Source organism: Triturus cristatus, chromosome 10, assembly GCF_964204655.1.
Source record: "Triturus cristatus chromosome 10, aTriCri1.1, whole genome shotgun sequence".
Taxonomy (NCBI): Eukaryota; Metazoa; Chordata; class Amphibia; order Caudata; family Salamandridae; genus Triturus; species Triturus cristatus.
The window spans coordinates 529,128,839-529,147,786 of NC_140593.1; the positions used below are offsets into that span (position 1 = coordinate 529,128,839).

At 42.7% G+C, this 18,948-nt stretch overlaps 1 protein-coding gene across 3 annotated transcripts in view; it reads right to left on the minus strand.

Moving 5' to 3' along the window:
• DPP6 (dipeptidyl peptidase like 6) overlaps positions 1-18,948 on the minus strand; it is a 2,129,336-nt gene that overhangs the window by 1,480,858 nt on the left and 629,530 nt on the right. Inside the window, exon 1 of one of the 3 annotated variants that reach the window (XM_085631995.1) lies at positions 14,140-14,247. The exons of the other annotated variants lie outside the window; for them this stretch is intronic. Coding sequence (XP_085488121.1) covers positions 14,140-14,199 — 60 coding nt within the window. The 5' untranslated portion in view covers positions 14,200-14,247. Of the gene's footprint in view, positions 1-14,139; positions 14,248-18,948 lie in introns of those variants that run through there. 3 annotated transcript variants of the gene reach the window in all.

Below are 18,948 nucleotides of genomic sequence, written 5' to 3' on the forward strand. Positions count from 1 at the left end.
GGTCCGGGGAATACGTCTGTTACGCTGGCGAATTTTTGCATAATTTAGCAAATTGTATATTACGCTTGCTATGCGAAACTCTCCAAAGTATGCCATTATGCCACATGGTGCAATTACGCAGCAACATTTTAGCGTGGGAGCACAGGAAAAAAATGAACGACCAGGAGACGAGCAGATAGATGTTGCTCACGGTACTTTTGTTTTTTGTGCACTTTTGTTTTAGAGTGCAATGTATCCATTTTACGTCACATATGCATAGTTTCACGTAATTACGCAAAAGAATATTACATGCATTTCCAACACTTTAATCTAAAGCAATGGCAAACCTAAATATGTAACTGGCTTCAGAAAAAATATTTGCAAATTTTTGCAGAAGACAGAAGATGAAAAATACATGAAGGCTCTTTAATAAAACAATGATGGCCTTAATAAGCAAAATATGGTGAATGCACACACGACATTTTGCCCCTACGTTACAACTGTGGAATGTACCCAGCGTTGGGGCCAGACTGTGAACTTAAAGGAGCACTGGCAATTTTGTCGGACCGCCCCTCTCCCCAGGGAGTGGGGTGCAAATGTCAAGCATTGCTGCGTAACAAAACCGCCCCCCAGCACTGCTGCTTTTGTTACGGGGCTGATATTGCAGCACTGCTGCAAAACCCGCCCCCACTGCTCCAAAACCGTCCCCCAACCTTCTAGCCACCCAGGCAAACGCCCGAAGCCCACTATGGCCAGTCCGGCCCTTCCCAGGAGGCTTTCTACAATAGCTTGTCATATGACTTATGGGTACATTGTTGTCTTCCCTGCGGTAGCATGAGCACGCTGCAGACTAGTCTGCTGCTTCGTTCACGTTACTACACAAGTTTATTTTGCATGTGCCATTTTAAAACGTGCACATAAAAACTTATAGTTGTTTTCATGCTTTGCGGGTTCCTTGGATTTAGTCTGAACAAAAGGTCGAACAACAATGCCCCTTGTTATTCTGTTCCGGTCAGGCTAGGGCAAAACATTCTGATGCAGCTGTTGTTTGGTGACACGTGCTTTGGTCTTATTGGAATACGCGGATAGGTTGCACACATTTGGAGAGGGACCCGTCCAGGGAGAAGAGCATGACTGCACCTACGATGTAGATCTACCCGAGGTACCGGGTCTGCTGAGAACGGCCTGCGATCTTCTGAAATATAATCATCTTGCTTCTATACAAGGGGAGGGAGGTTAGGCTACACTGTCATTCACTATGACAGCTCCTTTTATGATTTACTGGACCACTAGCTACGCTGACAATATTTGTGTTATGCATTTCTCTGCTGATTGTCGCACCTATACTGCATACTAGAACATGTTAGTTAAATAAATATTTTAAACTTGTTCGTGTCTCTGTCAGATCTTATTGTGGACGAGTACAAGAGTGCCTTGCAACCAGGATTCCTGAGAGAGTCGGGAGTGTTGTGTTCTGGGGTGTCTAATCACTTGTCCTCTGTGAGTGAGTAGTAGGGCAAGTGAGACACTATAGCTAGTCGGTCCCGGGCTCATGGGTACTACGGTTGTAGGAGAACTCAGTCCCTACATACTAAGGTCCCATAATCCCACGCATAGTTCTATTTATGCACAGAATCCCTGTAACAAGCTTATACAGAGACATTATTCAAACATGCGAACCGTCAAAGGGGTAGATTCCCTGATTTCACATGGGGTTTTGTCAGCAAATCAGTTAATGTCCCTGCTTCAAGTTAATGTAGCACCCAAAGGAGGCACGTAAATAACAAGAGGTGATCTGTTCTTTCTGGCACCACATGAGCATGACCAGGGAATGAGTACAGAGGGTGGAAACGGCACACCAGTGCTTCCCAAATTGTCACTCTGGGTTACCCTCTCCCGCTCATAATGCTAGCCGGTAAACTCCAGAGTCAAATCTTAAGACAAGGCAGCGGAGTGGAGGTCTATAGCAGGGACATCTGGATCTGTCCATTGAAGAAGGGATGGAGCCCTCTTTATGGTCATGAAGGTCACCCACACATCATAACTGAGCAGCACTGCAGACTACTGCTGTGTCAGAGTCCAGCGTGCAGGGACAGACTCATACTTTGTGAACACTCAGCTATGCTATGTACAAATACTGTAAAATAGCAGCCCCAGACCTGCCAACTCACATGGTAACACCTTGCGTCACACGATATCGGTGCCCAGCACACGGTCACCAAGTGAGGAGGTGATTTTACACAGCTGGAGAGAAAACAGCTTGAAACCACTGCACAATAGTGGCTTTTCAGATGATTTTGAAGACACTGAGTAGCCCATGTCACTTAAGGAGTGTGAAAAGCTTTTGTTCTTTTTTTTTTTTTTTTTTTGGATTGCAGGTCAATCGAGGGTAGAGGAGGCAGAAGTGTATCTTACAGAAGCAGTCTTGGCACGAGGCCCCACCTCTTTCATGGACACGCCCCCACCTCACACAGTGAAATGTTTCATTAAGTTGGCAGGTCTGCAGCCCAGACATATCCATGTCAGGTCTAGGCCAATACTAATGCTCTCTTAGAATTCTGCCTTGGAGTTTTTAGGCTACACATTCCAATTCCATACTTTTAAAGCCAAGAGTTGATAAAACATAATTCTGCATTTAAATTCCATCCAGCCTAATGCGGAAGCCTTTGAACTCATGTTTGTTTTGTGCCTAAATAGACAATATGGCGTTCCTAAAAACTGCTGGGTTTGCAATTTTAATTAATAAAGTTCAACCTCATTTGTAGATTAGCTGAGGAACAGAAAAAAAGTTTATTAGTGCAAACAATAAGTGTATCATAATCAAAATACAATGCAATAACATTTTTTTACTACAAACTGCTATATACTGGAAGGGTAAACTATGGACTTGATAAAAGGACATCCATTGGAGAGGGTGCAAATAGTACCTTCGGCTTATATGGCTTGGGACAACACTGTGTTTGTCAAAGTACGTGATAATCAAACATACAAAATAGAAAATGCTTTGTAAACTAATATTAAGTTTGGGGTATTGTAATTAGAGAAAATCTTAAATGTCAGACTTTAAACTGATACGCAAAGTTTTTTCTAGGACTAGCTGTGTCTTACCCTTGTCCTACATGCAGTATACTTGTGAATGCCCAGGTCTGACTCAAACATCTTTGTTTCTGAATACTGTGTTTTATCAGCGGCGGCTCCTCCGTAATGGCGGAGGAGCGCCACCCCACTCACTGCAGATGACAAATAAAATGATACTAAAACAATTTTATTATTGTTTTAGTTTTCACTTACAGCCGATGCTGCTGACTCAAGGGCGGGGTGGGCCGGGCATCTTGAGTGACAGCAGCAGCTACAGCAGGGGAGGAGTGTTGGACACTGTAAGTGTGTATTACGGTTTGGCTTGCCGTCTTAGGCAGGCCAAACCGGCATGCACACTTCGATTTTTCCAACCCAGCTGTATTGTCCGGCCAGGTGGAGAAATGACAAAGGCTACCAGTCCATTACCGAGTGACTAACCAGGCTGCTCAGACCAATCCTGGCGCTGCTCGAGAGCAGCGTATGGATTGGGCTGGAGAGGCCCATGGATTTCAAGAGAGGTCCATTCCTCTTTCGATTTTACTGCGAGCTTCACTTCCCTCTTGCAGTGCTGTGTTGGTCCTGCAGGGCTTATGCTGCTATATGTGACCCGAGGCACAAACACAGATTTTTTCGGCCCCTCTTCATGTTATTTCTTCACTGAGGTTGCTGGAAGTGGCAGGGGGAGGTAAGTAGGTTTATTTTGTATCATAATTTGCCCCAACGCTGCCCCACCACTTTATTTTGGCAGCAGCCGCCTCTGTGTCTTATTGTAGATTTCGTAGTAACTCATGCATGAATTTTCTTGAATAAATATGTGTTAACCCTGGAATTACCTCGGAAAGTCATATTAAGACACAAAATGTACTCAAAGAAAATATCAATCAGGTAGGGAAATACAAGTTTAAATCACAGGTAAGACAAGTGTAAAATACCACTACTTGGAGAAAAAAGGTCTGTGAACTGGTTCCAACATAGCAAATGCTAGTGCCCTCAAAGTATAAACAATGATTGACAAATCAGTCAGATCACATCCCTTAATGTGGAGCCCAGCCTTAGCTTCCTGGCCACCTGTTAACTACATAGCACAAGAAACCACAGACAGTTTCCATTACTGATCTGAAGCATAGCTCCAATAAGACTTAGAAGGGAGAATGGAAGAGAGAATAAGTAACATGCATATAAATTACAGGCCTCCAATCAACACATATGTCTATGTAAGCCAGCACATGTTAAGAAGTAACAGTCTGAAGTTCTTGACATGATAGAACTCCATTCCAAAATGAACAAGGGGACTCAATAGTACTGGTGCAACAGCTTGATCCATGATTCAACATTTTTAAAGAAAGTTAAGAATAAAAAACATAAGAATCAACCGATTTTCATTGTCATTTTTATTGGTTAAAATAGAACATGGAGCATAGAGTTTTGATTAAATGCAAGCCCTTCAGAAATATTTCACTCTAATAAAACCAATAAACTGCTAATTATCAAGACCAAAAACGTATATTACACAAAAGAAGAATCATTGGCTGAATTTATATTTTAGCACCGGGTTACACCTAACTTCCAGTAAACTATAATCTGTAAAGTTAAGTGTTTTTTTTTCCAAAACCATTGTTTTAATATTATTGCAAAGCCTAAATATAAAACTTTCACCTTTGTTTTTTCAGTGAATAATGTCACACTTTTCAATTTTTACATGGAGCTCCTAGTATTTATTCCTTCAATCAAACATCACATACCATTTTTAGACTCTCCACATTACTCAAAATACCGGTCCCAGCCCTAGATGGGATTCAGTTCTGGATGATGATGATGCAACACCTGAAACTCAATCCACCAAATGCATGGCTCCATCCAATCTATCCCTGATTTCCCCCCAAAGCTTAACTATCCCAGTCCAGTATTACCTCAGCACATGCTTTGTGCTGAACTGCCATTCCACCATGGTGGAATGCACCAAATCCCTACGCTTCTTGTTGATCAACAATTTGAAGCTACAAAAAAAAAAAACTCGCTGGTTAAAGTGGCACAACATGAACGCAGGCTCCTCTCGGGTATAAAACCTCGAATCCAAAGAGTTTAATCAAGCACTTCAAACACTTGCATTGTCAGGTCTGGATTATGCAAATGTATTACTTGTAGAAATTCCTAAACTATCACCAGTGCCCTCAAAGTGTTTCTTTATGCAGTTGCAAGGCTACCTACTGGCACAATTGCTTATCACCTTTCAATCTTAATCATACAGACCTGGATCTTGATTGACCAAACTGAACTGACTCCCTATTGCAGCAGACTATCCCGAATCACTGACAACTCATTTCATTGGCTCTGCAACCCATCCAGTAAATTAAATGCTAGTAGTGGACCACAGCACTCACTGTGCCAACCACTTATTTTGCTCAGTAAAACAAGTCTTGGGCCTGTCACAGAAGTCTGTAGTGCAGATTTAAACCACCATTTCGACCTGTTAAAATAGCCTTTTTGCCAGGTCTAAACCTTCCTTTTTAATACTTATAAGCCTAGGGTAGTCCCTAAATGCTCATAAGGCAGGGGGACATGATATTTAAAAAGTAAGAATGTGGTTTTGAAGTTTTACATGTTCTGACAGTGAAAAACACCTAAAGTCATTTTTAACTGTTGTACGGCCTATCTCTCCCATAGGTTAACACTGGGTTACCATATTCCAATTAATAAATATTAACTTTAGATTGGGAGCATGTACAGAAATTATGTTTACACTCACATAAATTGTAATTTAAAACGTTCTTTAGCTGTAAAGTCTGATTTTAGACTGCAATTATGAAAATGGCGCTTTTGAAACTTGTCGAAGGTTTCTGAGGAATTCCTAGGAGTCTCCAGTAACCAGGGCCTGTTAATAGTTAGCCCATCAAAAATGTGTATTAGGCACAGTCAGTGAACAATGGCGCCTGGGTGTAGCTAGAAGAGTGAGTTCCAGACAGGATGGCTCAGGAGGAACGCTGCTCTGGTTACATTTCAAAGGACCTTGTCCGCAGCACACACAAAGGAACCTGGGACCAGGTCTGCCCTGCCTTTTGTCATCCTGCTGCTGGCCTCCGTTAGATTAAGTCCTGATCCCCAATAGGTGCCCACCAGGGCCTGGAACCTTAGCTGGCATCAGTGAGGGCTTCTTCTGAAGAAAAAGGTGAACATCCTAGAGCTTAGGCTCATAGCGAAAGCAGTTCGAAGTCGCTAACTGCATGAAAGCCACCTGTCTGAAGGTTAATACCACCAAGGCAGAAGTAGTGATCTTTGGCAACAGCACTTCAACGTTGGACTCGAACTGGTGGCAGGCTGAACTGCGATCCACCCCAACACCCACACCAGGAACCCTTAATAAATAATCGACAGCACACTAACTGTGACTGCACAAGTCAATTCCATCAATGCACCTGACTTCCAAACCCTAAAAATGCTGAGGAAGATATTCAATGGCTCCCAAGCAACACTATTCATACTCCTCAGACACACATTAAAGGCACTATACAACGTAGTCCCCACCTACCTGAAGAGTCGCATCTTGTTCACCAAACACACAGACACCTTCACCTTGCAGGACTCCTCACTTGCACATATCCCAGAACCAGATCAGGAGGATGGCCGTTCCCTTACGTCACTCCTAAAGCGTGGAACGACCACCCAGTCCACATAAGAACCTCCTCCACTCTTCTTTAATTCCACAAGCAGCTGAAGACCTGGCTTTTCAATTAACCATCCTACCATAGGCAGGGGTAGGCAGACACTCATGCTCAGCACCAAGATACCCTTGTGGGTAATAGTGCACTTTTGCAAATACACATAACATGACACAACTGTAGGACTTGAAAACATTGGTGCTGATTATCAATAGCATAATGACAAGACCCCTGCCAATCAGATGGGCAGAAATCTTGAGTGTTCTGCCCCCATAGACTGGTGGCAAAAATAAAGGTGTCTGGCAGGAAACCTTTGTTTAGGAAGCACGTTACATAGGTTGTGAAAGGCTGCTAACTACCAATCAAGACTTCTAAAGAATCTTTGCATGGTTTCATTCAACAAGGGATTTGCTACTGATACAAGCTACTTTAATGACCTGTTAGGATTGTGCGAAATATGCATACATTGTTCTTCATTTCTGCCTGACTCAAAAGATTCTGAGGGTGCAAAACATTGAAGTAAGGCTAATCCTGCCTTGAAGACAACGGGAACAAATCAAATACATAATACATGACTACTTTGGAATCCAGAATCTGAAAGGAAGTATTATTAGCACCTCCCATGGGGGCATAAAGAACTCTTGGCTATTCAAATCTGAAGAAACTGGTAGGGCGCTGTGGATTATTGTTCTGAACAATATCATGTTGTGCACCACTCTAAACATCTCATAAGACATTCTTAAAGTTGCCTGCAGGGAACCTACACCTGAAAAACCCAACTAAGATATTATTGATTCTTTGCTAAACATTGTGCACCAATGAACCTGAAAGTATACAAAATAATACTGGTTAGAGAAGGTATCGACAGCCAAGGTCAATCGATAAAATCCGATGACACTAGCAGTTAGTTGAACAGTGAAGCACATAAAATGTCCAAACAAATACAGTTCCCGCCTTCCAAGACATGACATATCTTTAAAATTATGAATATAAAACCTGAGCAGGAATCGCAGAAATGATAACCTCTCTTATCCTCAAGAAGTAAACTTTAGAGTAGGAAATTTCTAAATTGAAGCCTCTCTGAGTGAATCACCTCTCATTTAGGCATTCATCCTATTTAAACTAAATCTATTAGGTAAGACATAATAATACTTATTTGCATGCATGTTATGCAAAACACTACAACTTTTAATCACATTCTGTCTTTTGTTGTGCCAAATGTTTTCTAGGATTAAAAAATAATGGTTCTAAATTTAAAGCTTACTCAAAAATGTACTTCTGGCTTTAGAAATGCGCCATTTAATTTGTAAATAGTTTGTAATATGTATTTTAGAATGTATTGCATTAGAATTGACTTGACACTGATTTCAAGTTTGTATGTATTGGAAATGTTCTGGTAGAGTGATCCTGGCCCATAGAAAGGCTGGTAGAAAGCTTTCCTTCACTATTAACAGTCACATTAGTGTTGCTTAGGAGTTATGTGGTTGTATGTGATCCCTGGAGTTTGTATATAACTCCTCAAGAGTGGAAATGGGGCTCCACATAGTGTATACAGTTCAGAGTACCAGGTATCAATCTGGGACATTCATATGTATGGCGGTAGAACTGTGACTGCTGCACAGAATGGCACTTATTATAGAGTTGCTGTTACAGGGCGGAGGGAACACAAGGGAACGATTGTACCAGTGACCTTTAGTTTGAAAAAATCAATTGATGATGACAGGTGATTTGTTCTAAGAGAGAAATTCAGATTTAATTAAAACCAAGGGCATGTACTGAGAAGTCTGGAAAGGAAAAGGTTCTCATTAAGAAGGCCAGGACTGAGTTGCCTCAAAAAGTATTACAATCAATAAACACTACAATCCCTGTGTCTTTTTTAAGTATTTGCTATTCATATGGGTCTGCATCAACAGGTCTGCTGCTTGAAAGTAAGGCCCAAGAGGGAGGCAGGAGCACAGAGTTTTCCAGTGAGTGAAAACTTAGCAGAGTCTGAGTGTTGTCTACATGAATATTGGAGATAAATCCAAATGAACAGTTGAGGTCTTTAAAGTGGTATCTGTAAGGATTGAAACAGCAGAAAGAGAACAACTCTGTTGCACCACAAGTGACACTGTTGGTGTGAAGGAGAAAGGTGCCATTGAAATATTCTTGGACCTGTTTCATTAAAAAAAATGTTTTCATCAAATAAAGGGAATTGCCTTTGGGTCTGCTAAATTATTTCGTCTGCCCAAGACGATGTAATTAATGTTGTGAAATGCGTGCCAGGTGTTTTCATAAGGTACAGTATGGCAAAATACTTAGGAGCCCAGCTATAGTTGTAATTTGTTTTTCTAAATCCTGAACATTTAACATTCTTGTGGTGGAAGTCAGGATGGAGGTAGGTGGGTACAGATTCTGTCACATGCCAGCATTTAAGCCATCTTGAAAATCTTCAAGCATTTTCCATCTGTGTTGCATTGCAATTATACATGAAGTGTCATTTTAAACATCTTGGCTACAGAGCATAGGATGGAAACCGGTGTGTAGTCATTAGGATCAGCGACATCAAGTGGTGTTTTTTCGAGCAGAAGAAGAGAGACATCATAGCGGATTTGTTGGTGGGATGAGGGCTAATGTCAACAGAGCGTTTGCTGATGTTTGGTGCAGCCTAAATTATAGTAGGACGAGTTGGAACCTCTGGCCCTAAAGTGATCAAAAGGACAGTCTGAGAATGATCAGTTTGCCTGAAAGATTGGTGTTATGGCCAGCAGGAAACAAGCATGGGTCCTGGTTGTGGGTGGGCTGGAGTTTTCAGACAGCCGTGCAAACCCCTGTTTACCGGGATCTCTAAGTTGTGTGGACTTTACTGCACCTGGTAATTACCTGGTGATAAAGTCCACAACCTTTCATTACATTTTGACATATGAAACCTTTTGGAATAACTGGGGAAAAAGATACGGTATTTACCATGTTATGGTGGATTTTGGTGTGGAAAGCAAAACAAAGTGTGACTGTTGTTACCCCAAAATACAGAAAAGGTTCAATATATGGAATTTCAAACCTTGGACAGTTGGATCCTATCAGATGCAATAAATAACACCTTGCCACAGGGTCATCATCAGAGCATTAGAGAGCTGAAACTTGTTGTTTCAGGTTTATGCAGATGGAAGGATAAAAGCCAGTGTGAGAGTTGGGAATAGGTCCCAACCCATAGTGAATTTAAATTTGATAGATTATGGGCTAGATGTACAACCCTAAATTGCATGTGCAAACGGGTTTTTGACCCGTTTGCGCATGCAAAATGTTACAGGGCCATGTACAATTCCTAATTGGCGAGTTGCAATTTATTTGCAACTCGCTAATTAGGAATTGCGAGTCGCTATTAGGAAGGGGCGTGCCAAGGGCGTCCCTTCCTAATAACAACTCTCTATCCTCTGTAAGAATGTTTTGCGAGCGCAATTGTGGTCGCAAAACACTCGCAAATTACCACCCTCTTCAAGAGGGTGGTAATGGAGTCGCAAATGGGATGGGGTCCCCAAGGGACCCTTTCCCTTCGTGACTGGCTCCAAAAATATTTTTTAAGGGCAGGCAGTGGTCCCAGGGACCCAGTGAAGGTTATTTTCATAGTGTTTGTTTCAAAATAACCCTTTTAGAAAGTAGGTATTTTCTTGCCCAAGCCTTCCAGAGTGCTCTGCTGTTTTGTGTATTGGCTGTCTGGTTTTGGAGGGACAGGGAGGCTGAGTCAGACCTGTGTTGAATAGAGAAATCTGCATTGGAGTATAGGGAGGGGTAGCTCCATGACCAGAATAGGGCTGTGCCTGGCAAGGTGAATGCTGTGTCCACCTCAAGAGCGTCGCCTCGCATAGAGATCGCCGCATCAGATCATCCCGAAGCAGACGCCACCGCGGATGCCTTTTTCATCACCCCGCACCAGGGTCTTCGCTTCGTCTCCCCTCTCGCAGTAAGGAGTCAGCGCGTCACCGGCCTCGCATGCAAAAGTCCGTTGCATCGCCTACCCACGCACCAGGACCGGCACATCGTCTCTTCTCTCGCAGCAAGGAATCGACGCCCCACCGGCCTCGCGTGCCAGGAATCGGCGCTACAACTTCTTTGCGATATTCTGGGTATTTTGCTCCCCACCTTCAGGTACTTTGTGAGTAAAAGGGTCGCATGGACCCCTGCTTTGAACTGAACTCTTTTTGCCAGCTTTGAACTATTGCTGCAGCATTTTGAGAGTATTTTCGCTTTACTATTTTGTGGATTTTAGTTGTTTTGGGTCTTGTGCTAAGCCTATATAAAAACCCTTATTTTTTTTATAATTCCTGTGTGGTGTCCCTTTGTAGTGTTTTCACTGTGTTACTGTGTATGGTCATAAATGCTTCACACATTGCTATCAAAGGGTGAAGCCCCCTTACTCTGACTTAGAAGCAAGGGTCCCTATTTGGTCATTGGTGCCAGCCATTGCCAACTAGAGACCCCCAATTCTAACAGTAGTCATGAACATCTTCATTGTCCCTTCCTGCTGCTTACTCCCACTGTTGGAGTTTGTGACTAATATCAAAACGTCACTCGAAGAGTGTCTCATTTAGTGCACATTGTTCCTTGTATCAGTAATATGATTTTCTTAAGAAATTGGTTTTTTTACAAACTCTGGAACTTAAAAAGAAATCATAACACATTTCCAAAAGAAAACGCTAATCTTCACATGGTGTAGAGTTACTACCATACAACAAGAACTAAAATTCAACGCATCAGCTATGGACAAGTGATTCCAAATATTTGTTATACACTTTTAACTTCCCAGCATGAATTATTCAGCAGTAACAGGGGCAGCTCCTCTGTAATGGCGGAGGAGCGTCACCCCACCGACCAGTCAGTCAGTGGTCAGGCGAAAAATAAAATGACAGCTGACTGACTGAGCCGATGCCAGCAGTGTAGGGCTGGCGGGGGCAGGCATAGCAGGGAGTAGAGGTAGGCTCACTGTAAGTGCACATGTCAGTTTGTCCGGCCGTCTTAGAAAGGCCAAACAGAAATGCGCACTTAGGTTTCTCCAACCCAGCTGTGTTGCACAGTTGGAGAAACGTCACAGGCTCTTAGGCACTGTCTGAGTGGTGAATCACACCACTCAGTACTATCCTGGTGCTGCTCTCATGCTATTGTAAGCAGCACCGGGATTGGAGGGGGGGCCTGTGCCCCAGTGCATGCTGGGAGAAGAGCCGGAGGGAGAACCGAAGATGCAGCGTTGTCCGGTAAGTTTAAAAAAAATTATCATCCTCTCTAAATCCCCGTCCTGCCCCCCCCTTTAGTATTGCAGCAGCCACCGCTTAGCAGTAACATTCTGAAAAGTGCTCTACCCAAGTGGCACACACTGTATTACAAAAGGACAGTGCCCTTGTCCTGAACTGATGAGAGCAGTAAAACCTGGCCAGTATGGATGATAGAGAGGTGAACTCTGTTATGAGGGTGCTATCACACAGCAATGATGCTGTTACTGCAAAAACTATTCACAATCGAATAATGATTCATCTTGTAGTATCAGTATCATGCCGAAATTAAGACTTGTTTTTCATCATCAAACGTTCATCCAAAGCAAGAGAGAGAAGAAGAACTGGGAGAAGAAATAAGAAAAGGAAACATAGTATATGAGAGATGAAAAAAGTGTGTGCATGAGTTAGATAAAGAGACAGAAAATGTAGTGAGGGAAAAGAAAGTGGCATGAGGTGGAATCCACAATAGGAACCCTTGGCATTTGTCAAAACATGCCCTCTTTATCACTAATGGTGGGTGCCTAAGAAAACCTTTGGACCTCTGCACTTAGTTTATTTATCTTAAATAGTAATATTAATATTTTACAAAATTAGGCAATAATCATTAGCACTGTTTAAAACAACAAAAACATGCGAAGCATATCAAGGGTACTTCATCACTAGTCCTAATGTCTTCTACCTTCACAAGGAAAATGGCTGAGCCCCTAAATTGCATGTTATGGTGATACCTCTCTCTGCCCATTCAACAGTGCCTGCATACATGTGTCAACTAATCTTGGCTCTTTTGTGTTAATAAAAGAGGTTGAAAAAAATATTCTAGTCGTATGTAGCACGATTCATTGATTCACATCTTCACACTCAATATTTAAATCGGGGTCGGACTGGGAACCTCAACTGGCCCTGGCAAAGTGCCGTCGAGCACTTTGCCAGAGCCGGTTTTCAGCCGATTTTGTTACAGGGCCAATTTTGCAACTATGCTGCAAAAACGGCCCTGTAACAAAAACGGCCCCCAGGGGCCCAAAACCGGCCCCACTCGTGCGGCGCACTGGGGGATTGCCCGGTGCCCGCTACGGCCAGTCCGGCCCTGATTTAAATGTGGAGGTGTCTTCAAATTATAATCTGCTCTTTAGGCTATTTCCAGTTACACTCAGTGCATGAGGCGCATATGGTTTATCCACCACACTCATAATTTGATAATGGAGTGGTGTGGCACAGCGACCAGAGAGACTGACTCCAGAGCGCTGGGCTCATGGTTCAATCCCCGGTGGCAGTCCAACTCATCATCATGTGACTCTGTGCAATAGCTCACTTAATCTCCCCGACAACCCCCGCCAGCGACTGGAAACCTTTAGGGGTGATAGGTTCGCGCTTTAAAAACGTGGAATTATTATCATTGTATTTTGATGCAATACTTATCTATTGCTACCAATGGAGACCGAGCAGGGGAAAAGTATACATTTTCACTTGTTGCACAAAATCAAAGCAGCTTTAACCAAAAAAAGTATTTTATTTCTCAGTGCTTTGAACCACAGTTTTAAGGAATGAAATACCCCTTTGTAGATACCATGTAATACAGTTGGTATTTGCTGTAATTAATGAGTCCAAGAGACCTTGATGAAAGTCTGTAAATTAAATTGAAAAATCTGCAACTTTCTTTTCTAAAGAGTATGTACATATTGTTATCGGTGCACAAAAACCGACGCACAAGTGAATCTATAAAAGGAAAATAAAACATTAGATGAAAAATACTCATTTTCAAAATGAATTGCATTAAATTCGCTGGTAAGTCTTCTTAGCCTACTTTTGACTGGCTATATTTAGAACCGGGAACAACACACTGATTCTGAAAAGGCTCTATACATCCCAGCACCATTATAGATAATATCCATAATGGGATAACAAGCATTGATTTAGTCAAGTTAAGATTTCCTGGTTTAAATACAAAAAGTCGGAGCGAGCTGGAGACCATACATAGCAATCTTAAAGACTTCAACAATATAAGTAATTTAAAAACATTTAAACAGCATTTACAATATTTCAGCAGCACATCTGAGTCAAGAAACGCGCTTCTCAGCATAATAAATAAATATGAATATATATATATATATATATATGCAAAATCATAATATATTTAAAAACTATTGGACTCCACGTAAGATTTGTAGATTTCCTTGACTTACCCTCCATAATTTCTTAAAGCTTTCCGAGCGGGACAATTTGTGCTTGTTCATCCTGTACATCTGCCTGAGGTGTGTTCGATGCGACAGAGCCGCGAGCGCGCGCAACAAGCAGCCCGGGGCTGAGACCAGTTAAGAGCTTCCGAAGCGCGTCTTGAAAACAGAGGCACTCCCAGCTCTCAGAGCGGCTTCCCATAACCGCACGCTTCCCAGCTCAGCAGAAAGTAGCCAATAGCTGAGTATGACATTAAGAAACTCCGCAGAGATCATAAAAGCAGCATCAGGCCTATATGAAAACCAGCGCTTGACTCGGAGCCCGCGCAAATGGACCACTTATGGGCTGGTAATGGGTACAGTTTACCGCTGGCGTTGTCGCGTGTGGCCTGGGGCGATGTTTTCTTGGCTCAACTGCAACGATGCTTCTGAAAAAGCGCGCTAATTATTTATTAGCCCTTTATCTCTGAAGCATGTCAACAAGAGAAACAAATATCGAAGAGGACTGTTGCTATGGTGGTGTCACAAAAAGCAAAACTACAAATATTACGGCTGTGGGTAAAACCTCACATGTCTGAGTGTTTTTTATCCACTTATGGATTCATGGTTTCCCTACTTGGTTTCTAGACACTCGACTGCAAACATGTTTGAACAAGTAGTCCATAAATACCGAATTATTTTAGAGGTTGTTCTGGTAAATTATCTATACAGACATGCCAGCCTCGTGGGAACACCGGCCAGGCTAGGTACAATGCATCATGGGAGGCCATTTTAAAAATACGCACGTTTGAGTCTCATTACTAGTGTTCATGGAATTCCAATGAAGCTGGTAACTTTACAGTTGCCAAACACATCAGAATGACAAGATCTGTGGAGCACCACAAATCCCAGAAATTCCAGCAACTGGAAGCAACCAAAATCTCCAGGTGTAACTGCTGGAACAGATGTGAGTAAGCTCATGTCCACGCTGCCAGGTGTTACACCCAGGAAGACCAAACAAGATAATTGTAAAAATTTGAGGTATTAATTTGGAGATGGGGTGATCCCTGCCAAAATAGTAAACACACTTTGGTTGGGTCAAAAGGTAGTTCAGTGGGAATCTCTGCTCAACCTCCTGTAGCTATGGCATAAGAGGAAGTAAAGTGCAATTGAAAACAACAATTGGTAGCTGACCGGGACCAAGGAGTGATTTCAGGTTGACTGTGATGGAGCAGACATCAGATAAATCAAGTGGGTCATTCTGGTCAAAGTTGGTATTTTTGGACTTGCTCTCTAAAAAAGAAGACACAGTCTTCTTGCAAGCAAGGCCCAAGGCTGTGCAGGCGAGGGTGCCCCGAAGTTACATACATTGTCGGTAAACCAATAGTATCGACTTTGTTTGGTGCCAAAGCCCAGAGCAGGACAAAGCTGGTGTTTGTGGCCAGTGTGAGTGCTTTGTCAATCCAATAGATTTTCTACCTTGTCCTGTTCCAAGATTTTACCTTCAGACTCAGTCCCATTTTTGGAAGCATAATCCTACAGTGGCCCAAGCCAGTAAGACAGGAAGATGTAGCAGAGTCTGGATAACTTTAACACCAGGTCCCGCTGAAGCTGTTTTCAGCATGTCAAAAAGCACTAGAAGGATGACCTTCCTTGGCAAAAAAAAGACCAAGGGCCATTTTCGATCGACTTCTAGGAAAGTTTCCTCTGTCAGTCATGTAGCCCCTGGCTCATCAGGGTAGCCTTTTGGGTCTCCTGTCTCTCTCCAGCTAGGTCCCATGCATGGTCTAGACTCCTTTAGTCTACTGGGATCTCTTGGAGTCTGAAGTCTTATGCTTTTTGTGTCCCTGAAATAGGCAAACAGGAGGCCAACCACTTGGAGAGCAGTCCCAGTCCCATGGTGCCATCAGAAATCCTTGAGTGAGTCCTCTTCTTTCAGCAGGAGTCAGGAGTCTTCTTCCAGCAGGGCGTTCTTCTTCAGGTGGAGTATACAACGGAACAGGAACGCTCTGAGGAGGTTGTGGTCGTGGTGGCAGGTATATGTATATCCAATGTGGTAGCTAGTGATTGGAGAAATTCTGCCACCCAATCCTAACTTGCAGCCCCCACCTCCCTTTGCAAAACTTCCTCTTTGGCTTATCTAAAATGATCCAGAAGCCTCTTTTTCAATATGACAGACGCCATCTGCCACCAGGCAGGCCTGTCGTATACGCACCCTTCCTATCAGACATGGTCCAAACCGGTTCTCCCTTCCCCTGGGTCTAGATCCTGGCTGTCTAGGAGGTTCCCAGAAATGAATAGGAGAAGTCCTCTCTAGCATCTTCATGTCAAAAGAGGTAGTGCTAATTTTATTCTGACAACTGTACTGGTCCACTGCTAAGTGGTCCGCTGTAACACCTTCCTTCTTTCTGGCCTACAGGGCCGGTCACTGTCTTCTGAGCCAGGGAGTTGTGATAAGTGGCAGAACTGGTGTTACACCAGAACAGGAAGTTTAAACTACATGTTATAAAGTTATTTTTCAACTCAAGGTATCGAAAATTTGATTTTACCATTAAAACGGATTTTCAAAATAAAGTCATATCTTTGAATAATTTTGCTAGCATTTACTAAGGTAGAGATATAAAATTAAAAACGTTATTCACAACCAGGCCAGTCTAAAGGAAAATGTAGATGGACTTACAATGTGAAGTAGCTTTTAGGCATTCAGTCACCTTGATGTGTTTGCACCTATCCCATTTAACGCTCATGCCATTGGTGTGTTTTCTGCACCCTCTACTATGGTCATACAGTAAAGTTAAATATACAATTGAGTGAAATCAGTTTTACCAATGCCATTTCAGTGCCAGAGAACACACAGTGCAGCAATAAATAGCAGTGCCACAGTACACTGATTCATAATACAAGAAAAATGATGGTCCAGAAAAAGGAGAAAAATCTGGGATGACCATGCATTATAGGTGAATTTGCTACAATAATACTTAGTTGAGAGGCATAAGTATTGGATTGCATGGGACAAACTCCGATCGCTGTGTCTAAGCACAGTAGGCCCTCATGCGCCGTGTGATGGACAGCCGACTCTGTTTTTGAAGTCGCAAACCAGGTAAACCAAGTAGGTAAGAGACAGTGAAGGGCCTGGGCCATCTCAGAAATGGGAGGTAATGTGGTCTGTGACCATGGCAGCCGCAAACCAAATTGCCTGGTATCTGAATTGTGTCAGAGGGTGGTAAATAGGGTCTTGGGTTGGTTTGAGAAGTGCTTGGATTTTTACCATGAAGATTAAAATTGAACAAATAAAATGTGAGCTCTCCACTAGGAATATACCATGCTTCACACACAGCCTCTGTAGCAGATCTGGAGATATTGAAAAGGAAATTACTGACTGCATGAATCAAAAAGCATAAAAACTGTTCTCACTTGTAGCAGAGTCATCATTGAACAAAAGGTGCTTAGAAGAGCTGAAGAAGTTGGGGAGAGGATGTAGCCTTATGGCTCGAGCGGTTGACCTCAATGCTGGGGAACCGGGTTCGAGTCTCGGCAATGACGCTTAACATCCTGTGATTCTGGTCTGGTTAATCTCCCTGTGCCTAACAAAAAAAGAATGAATGTGTTCTTGTGTAACGAAACTGGTGCTAATGTAAAGTGCTCTGATATCTTTGCATCTAGTGCGCGCTATATAAACTCAAAAAAAAAAGTTAACTTCTTATTTTTACCTTACGTAACTTTTTCCCTTCTTATTGATCATTTCCTTTTCAATAGTTATAGAAGAGATATCTCCTGCATGGCAACAGTGAATAAAAAGACACAAAATATGGTACTTATGACATCAGAGATAGGCAGTAATGATTGAGTTGGGTTAGAACATCCATCTAACGACATATTGCAAGTAGGTTATCTGGTAAAATAATTTTCTTCGAAGAAACAGCAACAACTGACAAAATAGCAGATAGTCACTGTAGTGCTCTGTCAACGAGCCACCAGCAGAAATAAATGAAAGAGTGCAGATATAGAGCACTCAGACGCCTACATGTTTCTTGAACAAGGGACAGTAACTGGGGTTCTGTCCCAGGGTTGGAGGTGGAGACAATGAAGACAATGGAGCACAACATTGTTTATGAAGAAAAAATGTGTTATGGGAAGAGGTAAAACAGAAAATAATGTGGGATTTGGATGAGGTAGGGTGCAGCTTGCCAACCAGGGAACAGTGATGCAACGTGACAGGTGAAACATAGGCTTCACACCAGGGGGTTGTGAGTGTGGACTGAACAGCGTACCCGGTGGTGAAGTCATATTTATGATTGAGAGGGGAAAAACGAAGCATCATGGACTCATTCAGGTACATTCCAAAACACCAGATGAACAGGGGAGTATTAAAAAGGTAGCTTGTGGGGGCGTGACCTAGCGGTCCAGCATGGCGGGCTTTCCAGAGGGATGCGAGGGTGAAGACATGGGAAATTCCTTGCCCTCTGGATATCCAAGTGGGTTCCATCAGATGCTCTCTCCTCCTGTTTTATTATTGAACGTGCCCATTGAGAATTCGTAAAGAAGCCCCCACTTGTCCTCCAGTGACCTATGTCAACATCCGCTCGGGTCGAAGGAGAAAGGTCAGCATAAGTTAGCGTTAGCGCTATTTTAAAATACGAATCCTCTTGTATCTTATTTGATTTGATATTCTTTTGTTATCCCCTAATTTTACCTACACTCTAACCCGCTTACTTGCACTATAAAAACTTTGCATCAACACCGCTCTTGGCGGATCACGTCATTGGGAAGCGTGGGTGATCTTTGACAGCCATCTTGGTTTGGGAACTGCCAGGTGTATGTTGGGCGCCATTTTGGGGG